The sequence below is a fragment of the Hevea brasiliensis genome, chromosome 15 (genome assembly GCF_030052815.1).
Source record: "Hevea brasiliensis isolate MT/VB/25A 57/8 chromosome 15, ASM3005281v1, whole genome shotgun sequence".
NCBI lineage: Eukaryota > Viridiplantae > Streptophyta > Magnoliopsida > Malpighiales > Euphorbiaceae > Hevea > Hevea brasiliensis.
In genome coordinates this window covers 57,611,481-57,624,724 of record NC_079507.1, presented here as the reverse complement: position 1 = coordinate 57,624,724, position 13,244 = coordinate 57,611,481, and the positions used below count along the sequence as shown (strand labels likewise).

General features: G+C 33.0%; 1 protein-coding gene across 1 annotated transcript; it reads right to left on the bottom strand.

Moving 5' to 3' along the window:
• Positions 1-6,429: 6,429 nt before the first annotated feature.
• Positions 6,430-10,126, bottom strand: LOC110633176 (receptor protein kinase TMK1). Its single transcript, XM_021781684.2, has 2 exons — positions 7,539-10,126; positions 6,430-7,211 (listed from the first exon to the last, which is right to left on the bottom strand). The coding sequence occupies exons 1-2, from the start codon at positions 9,826-9,828 to the stop codon at positions 6,688-6,690; spliced, it is 2,814 nt and encodes a 937-aa protein (XP_021637376.2). The 5' UTR covers positions 9,829-10,126; the 3' UTR covers positions 6,430-6,687.
• Positions 10,127-13,244: the final 3,118 nt, after the last annotated feature.

Genomic DNA, 13,244 nt, shown 5'->3' with positions numbered 1-13,244 from the left:
TCCTTGCCAAGAATAACACTTAGCCTATCCTATATCTTAACTTTGTTCCTTTTATTATACGCTCTTTAGGTTGTCCTTTCATTTATTTCCTTTGTCTTACCCAAAATAGAACTTGACTATTCTATCCCTGGTTCCATTCTTCTTCCTAACATAATATTGTACTTGCTAACTATATCTTTCGAGTTTCTATCGCGTTATCATATGCATGCTACTCAGATTTGGTCCTTTGACCACTCTAGCTAGTACTTCCACTAGAATTTAGATTATATTGCATCTGCAATCAATTGTTCAAACTTTCATTCTGCACTTTCTTTATCCATTGGCCTTCTGTGATTTATCTTCACTAATTTATTACTCTTAACACTATTATAATTAGATTATACTATTGTTTTGAATAATTTGAAATTAGAAAGAAACTCAGCAAATTACAGTCATACTTTTATTGTATGATCTCTATTCTTATCATTTAGCTTACATAATACACATACCACCTCGAACCGATTACGTAGTAATTTTATTTATTTGTCATTATTATTATTATCCATGTTTACTCAATTAGCCAAAACTTAAGGTTCCGGGCACCCAAACCCGTCATCCAATTCAAAGGATTTACATCCATCGTGATCTGATTATATATGATTCCTATAATAGAACTTACATCCTCTGCAGGATACCCGAGCCAACTATTCTCTATCACACTCTACAGTCCTATCTTGGGCACTATTTTGTTGGTCACCATTATTAGTAATAACTTTCGATCCCTTCTAAAAAGATAGGACTATACCCTAACTTGCTGCAACAAAGATACTACATTTACCACCTTGCCCAAAACCATGTCAAATTAATGACTCTCCTATCATATTATAGCTCTGTGAATCATCAATTCATAGTTTCGACCTTCTCTAGGTAGTAGAGTTGTACTTTATTCCATACTGATACACACAAGGGATACTATTCTCACTCTATAAGTGTCACCTTTACTTTGCAACTAGTCCGAAACCTCTGGTCTGATGGCAACTCTTGATGTAACTCTAGCTCATGCTGGGGTAACTGAGTCACTGACTCTAGTTATCACCCAACTGTGACCTTTCAATATTCTAACTCTAGACTCTTAACCAGGAGTTCCCAACTCCTCTGCAAATATAGAACTCTGTTCGGCATAATCGTACCAAAGCAGATCGCTGCAAACATCCTCATCATAAGCACTACAAGGAAGTACGCAGCTCTACACAATAATCTCATGTCGGTACTATAATCTGCAGCTTACAGAGCAGACATCGAGAACATTGTATAGTTACTACGATACGTCCTGACAGACTAGGTCTCCTAATTTCTTATCTCTCCTGAATCTTCTATTATCACAAACTTATTATGACTGGGTCATCTCACGATGTTGCCGGTAGTGGTATCCTCATCCTTATCCAGAACAGCTGTACTTTTAAGACTCACATTTATGTACTTGTGCCTTAAACGAAATGGGCACACCATTTAAACCCATAATAACAAAAATATAACATTTCTTGGAGTACGTATCCTCATGATAGACCTCACATGTCTATTAACTCTATTTCACATTTCTGTGTACTCCACGAAAATCAAGACACTAACTGAGGTAATCTTATATTTCCCGAGGTATAACGTAGAATCTAGAAACAAAGAATTACAGGAAAAGACGAAACAAAATCCTATACTCCGCATGTGACTCCTAGTAGACTCTTCCCAACACTTAGATAATTTTTCCCTATGAATCTGGAGCCTAAGCTCTGATACCACATTTGTCACGACCCAACCTATGGGCCGGACCGGCACTAGGACCTGGGCCGGCATAAAGCCCCCGAGACCCGTAGTAAGCCTAACTGTTCATTAACCCAACTCTAAGGCCCATTTGGGCCCAATTTCAAGAAACCAACCGGACAGAATCCGGCCATAAAGTGGACCTTTCAACGGGGAGTTTTTGACTCACCCGACCTGTAAACAAAATATATCATCAATTGGGGAGCTCAGCTCACCCTCCACATACTCATATCGGCATAAAAATAAATGGAAGCTCAGCTCCCTCATCCAATCCATCAAACATGCATATAATTTTACAGGTCCACATGACAATTTATATTACAGACCCGAATCATTTAAATATTTCTAACACATGCGGAAATTCTAGGAGTAAATAAAATTACAAAACTATTGATAAACAACCTGCGAAGGAGAAAAGCAGGTTAACCACAATAAAATCCTCCTGTAGCCTGAGAAAAAATATTGAACAGGAGTGAGCGTTCGACTCAGAGAGTAAAATATCAATTTTAACCATAATCTCTATAACTATCTAAAACTAATGCAACCTGTGGAATGAAGTGCAACATCAGCAATAAATTCACATCATAGCATCAGAAAGGTAATTTGGAGCACTCACACACCCTGTAGTATCAATCATAACATATGGGGTGATCCCTATCTGACTCTCTTAAATCCAACACGGTGCCGGTAATTACTCAAGCTCGGACTTCCACTTAATAACCAAATCGAGGTCCCTGAATTACTCAAGCGTGACTACCCCTCGAAGGATCGGGTCGATGAATTACTCAAGCGTGACTACCCCGTACTATCCATAGTCCACACCACATCTCACGCACGCCAACTCACGCACTCTGCTCCAAATTACCACAACAACATCCATGGCACATCAACAGTTATGAATGCAACATAAATCGTGCCTAGAGTTTAACTACATAAATATATGCATATAAGTGATGCATGGGCATGCTTGAACATATAATAATATCGAAATTACAATTAAAATTAATATTCTACTCACAGACTTGATGACAATCACTGTGGCGGTGAAGCGGAGGAAGAAGGTCATCGGCTCACACGACAATTTTATTACAATCATTTAATAAATCGACTCAATACAAACAAAGAAAAAGACCAATACGTCCTAAGTCGTAGAAAATCCGTGAATCTTCCTATACCTAGGACCTACCCAACCTGCAAAAGGGCTCAAAACACACTTCTATATCCACAATCCATATATCCACAACTCAATCACATCACACAGCCCCTCGTGGGCCCATCAAATCAATCATTCATCACAATATGTAAAATTTCAATTTAGTCCTTATAATTGATCATTTTTGCAAAAACTGCTCAAATAAGCTCTAAAAATTATAAAACTCTGCCCCGCGGTCCTTAGAAATATTACTAAACTATTGCAAAAAAAATCGTAATTTTCTAAGCTACCACGAATATTTTATGGATTTTTAATCCTATTTAAGCACTAGAAAATTACGAAAAAGCAAGGTTCAAGTTTACCTTTGCCGATTCCGACTTCGGGAACGTGCTCGGGATGGCTAACAATGGTGGGGTAGCCAAAATCTCGATCCAATTCGGAGACTTTTCCGGTAGCTGGTCTGTTTGGCCGGAAATTCACAAATCCGGACAACTGTCGAATTTCCGCGAATTGAGATACCTACACGAAGCCCAATAATAATATATAAAAAAATCAGGGGTGTTACATGAAGTATTGTTTATATAATTTACTCTTAATTTTATTGTATTATTAAACTAATTTAAATCATAATTTCTTTTATTGTATCACTTTCCATTGTTTTTATGCTATCTCAAAAATCTATTTTTTTTTATTGTAATACATTATCATTTTAATTTATACAATTTCTACTTAACAAAAGCACATATATTTTCTATTCAATAAAAATGTCTACGTTCTCTATGCTTAATTCCACTTGAAATTCAACTTTAACAATATAAATTTATTAAAAAAAAAAAACTTATTTTCTCATTAAAATATCCATTAACTAATCTATCAATATAATTTCAATAATCAACTGTGCATAGAGCCCGATTTTAACTTGTTAAAAATAAAAAATATAAATATATATTACACATGCATATAAAATTGATAAATTTCACTATTAAAGAGGTGGCCATCAGACCATTTTTTTTATATCGTCGATTTTTTTTTTCTCTTTCAAATTTTTATATCATTTTAAAAAATAAAAAAAAATATAAATCAGATCAAACTAAATTAAATTCAGATAAAATTCTGAATCAAAATCAAAATTAAAATTGAACCGTAGTCTAAGAACCGAAACCAATGAACAATTCAATGGCCCAAAATTAGCCCGTGGACAGGAAAACCTCGAGCGGGTTGCCTATACTAGTCTTCAGCTGCCCAAGTTGACAGGGGAGTTGGTCACAAGAGGCTTAGCTCTGAAGAAACATATTGAGCGTTGACTGTATTGGTTTAGATTTGAGAGTTAACGTATAGCCTTCATAAGAGACAGGATAGGGCCATAGCAGCTTAACCCTACGCCTTTCAGAAGTACAAAATAACCTTTAAGTTATGGGCCTCTTCTCTACATTTACATCAAGTGCTTTCTTCGACCCCTCTCAATTGGGCCATCTAAAGCCTCCACTAAAGGAAATGTGCTAATCTCGTTGAAACTAACGTTTAAAAATTTATTTTTTTAAATATATTAATTAAAAATTATAAAAAAATAATTTAAAATTAAATTTAATAAATTTTAATCATATAAAAATTAAAATAATAAAATATTTTTTAAAATTATTTTTTTAATAGTACTTAAAATAATATTTTTATTAAAAAAAACAATTTCAATTCTTTAAACTCATTGTCGAACAGGCATATAGACTATTGAGAACCTTTACTCTGATAGTTTGACCATGTCATTGGTTTCTTGAGTTTGAAGCCTACAGCTGAAGCAGCGTGAAAAATTGACCAAAGACTTAATGAGAGCATATATGTGCTATATTACAGCTCATTGTTCCATACAGAAGAAGAAATTTACTACTTACAAGTAGAACAAGGCAACAAGCTTGCCATAGATGACAAATAAAAGCCCAAAATGATCTGGGTCTTGCTGTTTCTTGTAATTATTATTATAACCGACTTCTGCTTCTTCTTGTTGGTTATTTTTTTCCTCCATCTTTCATCTAATTCAGTTACCAGCTAACAATTCTAACATAATTAATTGCACCCTTCTCAAATGCGGATGTATCCAACTTAATCGGCAAAATAAATTGGAATCAATCCCTCAGCTAGAGCTGATGACCCCATATATACCTAATAATTCAGCAACTGAAACAGAAAACACAAGTGGACCAAGATAATTGCCTTGGCCTTTGAGCAGCTTTGGCCCGCAATTGTCCTTAGGCTAAAGAAAGATTTGAGATAGGGAGTGAAGCCGAAGGGGACCATGTTGCATGTGAGCTCTATCTTATTCTGTTCTTTTTCTTCTTCTTCCTCCCCGAAATTCCAACCTGTTTTTTGTCAAAAACATCAAAGCATTTTTAAGTCGCTTTCTTTTTTCTAGGTCCAGCTTAGCTTTTCACCATTCAGGCATTCACCAACAATTTTCCTTTGCCCAAATGAAGCTTCAAGCCAAAGGGGGGATTTCGCTGTCTCCATTCAAACATCTACCTGACACATGCTTCTACATTCTAAATGTAGGTAACCCGTATCCTTTCACAAACGTAATACATTATTATTATTATTAATACATTATTATTATTATTATTATTATTATTATTATTATTATTATTATTATTATTATTAAATCCACCAGCACAAGCCGTTTTCTTCTTAATTAGCTTAAATTAAGCAGAATTTTCGGCTGAACATCTGGCTTAACACTAATAATAATTTAATTATGCAAAAAAAAAAAATCACATGTTATATTTCAAATTTATTACATAATATTCGATATGGTAGGCAACAAAGATTTGCAGCTGGCATGCATACTATACAGCCTCTCCACGCCTGACATACGGCATTGACTTGTCGCGTCACATAAACGACATTGGGTGATCTGTTCACGCAGTCTCAAATCAATCCATTTTACGTTATACCCTCCACCTAAAACACTGAATATATAATTATATATAGAATTAAGAATTTCCTTTTATCATCAAGAAGTGATGTCCACGATGGATCATTGAATCCCACAAGTGTGAACCAATCAATAGGTCTGATTGACCTGCTCAATCCACAACATGCAAAAAACTGTAGCTCACATGCATAGGTGAAAGCAAATTGGCTCCTCCATCATTTCTAGAACAAAACATTCTCATATCAGTGGTTAGAAATAGATTGCATAACCATAGCTTTTATGACGGATCCCAAGCAGTAAAGCTATATGTACATAAAATTTGTTCAATGTAATGATCCCCTGGAATAAACAAAATAAAAGAAGTTGGCATCATTAAACAATTTATATCTCATTAACCACATAGGGTCCTTGGCATCCGCTTTACGAAATAGGATTCTGTTCAACTATGGGCTGCAATGCAAAAGTTTTATGCTAGGAATCTTGTAAAACAAAAGGGAGATGCTGAACTAAATGTAAATCAGATATCAAGGAGACATGAAAAGAAACAAAAGAAATGAAAAGATGACAAATAAAGGTAATCCCATTCTTGAGGACTATCTCTCTGTTTGCAATTCCTAGCCTCTAAAGGAGCACAGAAAAATGTAAAATTTTTTCAACCTACTTGGGGAGAGAGAGGGAAAGATAGAGGGGGGAGGGGAAGAGAGCATGAGCAAACAAAATATTCATATAGAGAGGGCAAACCTTACAAGAACAAGCAGAAGAATAAACGAAACATAATTAAAGGCATCTCATCATATCTCAAACTTTTTCTTTTCTTCATTTACCGTCCATCTGATGACGTAAATGATTCCGCAAAGCCATATGGTCGAGTGGGTATACTGGTTTGTGTATTATCCCCACTAGTAGCAAGTGAAGAAGAGGAATCCAAATTGCTTCCCTCAAGTGCTTGCCACTTCTTGAGTGCCTGAGGCAAGGTCATTTCAAGGTCAATCCCATACAAGTAATCAGAATCTGGTTCTGCTGGTTTCCACAGCTCAACAAGAGATGAAAGAACATTAACCACATGACCCATGTCAGGCCTCTGGTAGGGTTCTCTTGCAGTACAGTGGCCAGCTAGCTCAGCAACTGTGCTAATGCTGGCAAGGGTCTCCTCGTCAAGCTCAATAGTTGGGTCAATACTCTTGCGGAATGTGTCCTTGTTGGTGTGCATCCTACGGAACCAAGTAACAAGGTGCAAGCGATCCTCGGGCTGGGTATCATCAAGAGCTTTTCTTCCGGTGATCATCTCCATTAGTATCACACCATAGCTAAACACATCAACCTTGGTAGTCACTCGTCCAGTCGCTGCCAAGGCATTAAAAAATTTCCAGTTAAGCATGTTAAAACTTATCTTTAACCTGAACTAAAACAAAATTATTTGTTGAAGTATTCATGTTCCATACATAGAAATAGGACTGCATTGTTATTATAGATCATCAAGTAAAGATTGCAGGGGAGATTAAGATTATTGCTTTCTTTGTTATGCCTTCTCAAAACATGATGTTTGTCTATTTGCTTATGGCACAAAACTTGATACTCAATTCTTGTTCTCTTTTTGGTTATAATAAATGCAAGGAACAAAATACTACTCTGATCACATAAAATGAATCATGAAATTTAAAGATGAGTTACCAGCATATTCTGGTGCAAGATACCCAAAAGTTCCAGCTAGTCTTGTTTCAATTGAGGCTTTCCCATCTGGAGCAAGACGAACGAGTCCAAAATCTGCAACCTTGGCCCGCATATCATCTCCAAGAAGAATGTTGGAAGGCTTCAGATCCCTGTGAATAAAGCTTTGATGTGCTAGTCCATGCAGATATTCAACACCCCTGGCAACATCCAAGGCTACGGTCAATCTTCTAGTCCATTCAAGTGGTTTCAAACCCTCTACCTTCCAATTAAAGAGATATCTACTAAGAGTCCCCTGAGGCATATATTCATAAACAAGAAGTCTCTCATTTCCATCCAAGCAATATCCAAGTAGTGCAACTAAGTGCCGATGCCGGACCTTAGTGAGCACCGCAATCTCAGACTTGAACTCTGCCAGACCCTTTTCACTCATCACTCCAGATTCCATTCTCTTTACTGCGATTTTTGTCCCATCATGCAGTTCTCCCTTGTAAACAGTCCCAAATCCTCCTCTTCCTAGTATGTTCTCTTCGCTGAAATTGTTAGTCACATTTCTCAAAACTTGAATAGAAATCACCATATTCCCAGTATCAACTACATGAATGTCACTGAGTCCACCACTATCAGTATAGCTCTCAACAGTACCATTGGTGCTTGATTCGGCAATGGTAATTTTCACAGCATCCTGATCTCCAGAATGGCCAGGATGAATAACCATCATATTTGGACTCTGTACCCTACTGTATTGTTTCCGTTTCCTTCTAAAGAAAAGCACACCCAGTCCAATGACACATAATCCACAAACAACACCAATTACAGAACCCAAAATCTTTCCCTTACTAGAATTCTTACCACCACTTCCATCAGAACCACCTCCTCCATCTTTGCCAGGTGTGTTGGGTGTCCCAGGAGGTGTACTAGTTGGGGGGAAGCTACTATGATCCTTTCCAATATCAGGGTTTCCAGAAGTTATCACTTCTGTTTGACTGAAACTAGGCACCTTACCATATAGCCTATTGTTTGCAACGTTTAATAAAGTAAGACTAGGCAGAGTTGCAAGCTCAGTTGGTATAGTACCAGTAAGCAAATTATCTGACAAAATTAACTTTTGCAATGAAGGAATCAATGAAAAACTTGAAGAAATTGTACCAGTAAGCTCCATATTGTGGAAGTTGATAACAGTAATGTTCCCTTCAGGTGAACATGAAATGCCTTTCCACTGTGCACAAGGGTCATTACTTTCCCAACTCTCAGCTAAACTAGCAGGGTATCCAAAGTCTCTCACAATTGATAACAGAACATCAACACGATGGTCACAGGCAGCAGGAGTAGGTAGGCAAAATCTATTAGAACCGCCATTCATATCCCCAATAACTTGACTAGGAAATTTTGGTGTTGGCCCCTGAAGCAGATTATTAGTCAAATTGACAACAGAAAGTGTGGGAAGGTTCACAAGTGATGCCGGAACAATACCAGTAAGCTGATTATCCCTTAAACTCACTTTCTCTAACCCATTAAACCCAGTAAATTCCGGTAATGGACCGGTGAACTGATTACTATGTAACCAAATCTCCGTCAAACTAGTCATGTTTTGTAAGACAGTAATTGTACCATTTAGTTGGGAATTACTCTTTTGGCCATTAAGCCAAAGGGAAGTAATAAAAGATGCCTGTGAAAAATTCGCTGGCAGTGCACCCTCCAAAAAATTCATTGCCAAATGCAGACTTTCCAGTCCAGGAAACACATCATTGTTGAAAAAATCAGGGATTGTGCCAGTTATATTAGCCCCATTAGCAGAGAAATCCTTCAAGGCAGTGGCACTTCTAAGACTGGAAGGTATCTCCCAGGGTTGAAATGGATTATAATCCAGACTCACAGACATTAACGACGTCATCCCGTCAAAGAAATCGGAAGGAAATGAAGTGAAACCATTATTATGTAAAAGGACTTCTTGAAGCGAGCTTAACCCAGAAAGACTCGGTACTGGACCCTTTAACTTGTTGCCCATTACCTCAAGCTTCACCAAAGCCGTCAGATTTTTTAGTTCTGGAGGAAGAGTGCCGTCAAGGTTCTGGTTGCCGATTTGGATGCCGGTCACCCGCTTGCTACCATCGCATGAGACTTGTTTCCAGTTACATGGGTCAAAACCAGACCACCCTAAACTTTTCGAGTCACCAAGGCTATCTCTGAGTTTAACCATCACTGCGGTGTCCTCGCTCTGAGCTTGTGCAGCAGAGAGAAGACAGAGGAAGAAAAGAAAAACAAATGTAGGATCTAGATGGCGTTTCTTCATTTTATATAATATTCGTCTAAGCTGAGAAAAAATAAGAGAAAATTTCTTTTGAATTCTCTGCGAAGCAGTGCAGAGAGATGCGCAGAGTGCAGAAAAGAAAAATAAAAAATGAGGGAAAACAAGAAGCTGGGCTTTAGCGTTTATGCAGGCATAGGAGAGAAGATAAAAGCAGCTATTTTTGGAGGGAGACAGAATAGAGAGCAGTGATTGGCGGAGAAAGCGGCTGAGACAGAGGAAGAAGAAGAGAGAAATGGAAAGTGAAATGCAGTGTTGAAAAAAAAAAGTAGCTTTAACAAACAGAGCAGAGATTCGACTTTTTGAGTGAAGTGTTTATTCAAATTTATGGAACTTATAATTTTCTAAATTTATTACAATTATTTTACTTTATTATAAAAAATAAAATTATGGTAAAAAATCTTTTTATTTTGATATTTTTAAAAAATGGAGACATAAAGAGGAAAAAAAGTTGGCAGTGACGTGTGGGGCCCTGTAATTGGGGTGGGTCCAAGGTCGGACATATTTGGATTTGCGAGGTGTGGAAAATGGAAAATGTTAGCGTACTCTACACTCCACCGAGTATTTGGCTGGCCATTACCCTTCACGAGTAAGGAATGGGTTGTTTTGCGTGAGATAAGGGTTAGAAATAATTTTAAATATGATTTTAATATTAATAAACTCAAATTATATATATATATATATATATATATATATATATATATATATATTTAATAATATTGAATTAAAATTCTTCTCTCGAATACTTGATCTTAAAAGAAAAAATTGGTTAAATATAATCATTGAGATTTTTTATTACAAAATAAAATTGAGATGGTTTATTGGCTAAATTTTTATAATCCCATTATCAACTTTTCCCATTTTAAATGCTCACTTATAACTAGCGAATTATTCGCGTATTAGTAAATAACTATTATTGATTTTAATATATATATATATATATATATATATATATATATATATATATATATATATATATTTAATTTTAATATATAAAAATAATATAATATTTTAAATTTTATTTTTATTATTTTTATTTTTTTAATTTTAATAAAAATTTTATAATAAAAATAATTAAAATCTATATTTATAATATTATTATAAATATATATAATTTATAATAATTATTACTTATTATAATATTAATATAGTAATTATTAAATAATTTATAATTTATGTATAATAGAGAACACTACGTTATAATATTATAAAAGAGAATGTCACATATTAACTACGTAATAATACTGTAAAAGATAATACTATGTGTCATATAGAAATTACTCATGCTAATACATATTATATATTTCTTTTAATTTTAATATATAAAAATAATATAATATTTTAATTTTTTATTAATTATTTAAAAATTTATTTTTATTACTTGTATCTCTTAAACTTTTTAATAAAAATTTTATTATATAAATAATTAAAATCTATCTATATATAATATAAATATAACTATATATTAATTTATTGTGAGTTACTTTATAATAATGTCTACTTATTATAGTATTAATAAAGTAATTATTAAATAAATTATAATTTATATATAATAAAAATGTCACATAATAATACTATATAAAAAAAATAAAGCATGACATTTTCTTAAAAATATTGTTCTACCTTTTATATATATATAATGAGGGGCATTCAAATATGGTAAAATTGGCTGGCAATATTCATGCAAGTTATTTCAAAGGATTTGGATTCTGAAAACAACATATCCCACCTAACTAAACAAATCTCTAATAATTAAGTTAAATAAAATAGTTCAATATTCTCCATTATGGTATTGATTTGATTTAGTGATTAAAAATATATCACTTACTTGACAGACTTATGATAAAATCTCTATTTCTTCAATATCCTTACTAAAAAAATTCTTATATATATATATATATATATATATATATATATATATATATATATATATATATTAATTTGACTAAATAGAAAATAATTAATAAATATTTAACATAATATTTTATATTAAAGCTATATTGGTAAATAATAATGTAATATAAATGTCAACTATGCATGTAAGCAAAGACTCTGCAATGGATCTATCTAACAAACCATGCAATTTTAATTGAGGCAGGCGTATAAACAACTCATAATCACATGAAATGGCCCAGTGAAACAGTTGTAGATTAACCTTCTTGATTACACATCATTTGCTTTAAGAGGTCATAGGTGCAATGATGCATATGGGACATAATTAATATGACATATACCCTATTGCATCATAATATCAAATAAAATCAATTTAAAAAATTAAAATTTATATATAAGACTTCACACACAACTAATAATAATAACAATAATAATAATAATAATAATAATAACAATGTGTTATATACAAGATATGCTTGTAAAATATTAATGAGTATAAGTAAAATGAAACAAAAAAAAAAAAGAAGAAAATTTATTCTTTAGAAGAAATGAATCCTAATGTTGAATAAAATGAAAATTACTAAATTAGCCCATCTCCATAGAAAGCAAAATCTTGAAGAGTTTACTAAGGGGTATGCCCACATTGGATACCTGAAAATTTGGCGAGATATTATACCAATCCCAGGTGTTGGTTTTGGGCATAATTGTCATTCAATTCCTTGCAATCTCTGACATTGTATTACTTGGACACTGGTGTTCCTGAATTATTGAAATACTCATATTATGCACAGTAATATATATATAAAATTCAAATAATAATAAATTTTTTATTATTAAATTAATTTTTACTTAATTAATTTAATTTAAATAAATTTTCTTTGTGTTAATAATAATTTTTTAAATTAATTTATGACATAATTATTTTTAAAAAATTCTTTTATTTCTTTCATACATAAATTAATTATAGTTTATATCATTATTTTATTTAAAATATAGTAAAAATATTTTATTTATAAAAATAATTTAAAAATTACTAATACTACTAGTTAAACAAATTGAATGACATTAAATAACTAAAAATCTGGTAAGATTATAAATTTAGACTATTTTAATATTTAGTTCATTAATCATATTATTATATATGTTCTGTTTTTGAAGTCTTTAGTTAATATTTTGCATTTTTTTTTATATTTAAATTTTTTATATAATTTTATTTTTTATATATCTTTAATATTTTTGACTAAAAAAATAGCTATTTAACGTAAACAGGAAAACAATCTAATGTAAAAAAAGAAATAAAAATGAAATGGGAAAAAGTAACCGTTAATCCCTTATAGTTATTTAATACTTGAAAGGCAACTCTTAACATTTTAGAAAAAAATTTACATCAACTTTATAAGCGAGAGTATAGATTATATATTTAGATGACTTTATATAGGGAATGTAGGTTGATTTTATATTAATTTACTATTAATATGATTTGATCTTTTTTAATTTAATTCATAATT

Excerpts from the sequence above, each read along its gene's own strand:
- LOC110633176 (XM_021781684.2), bottom strand. The coding sequence starts at position 9,828 with ATGAAGAAACGCCATCTAGATCCTACATTTGTTTTTCTTTTCTTCCTC. Across the intron at positions 7,212-7,538 it reads TCTTGCACCAGAATATGCTG|CGACTGGACGAGTGACTACC; the intron begins GTAACTCATCTT and ends ATGCCTTGGCAG.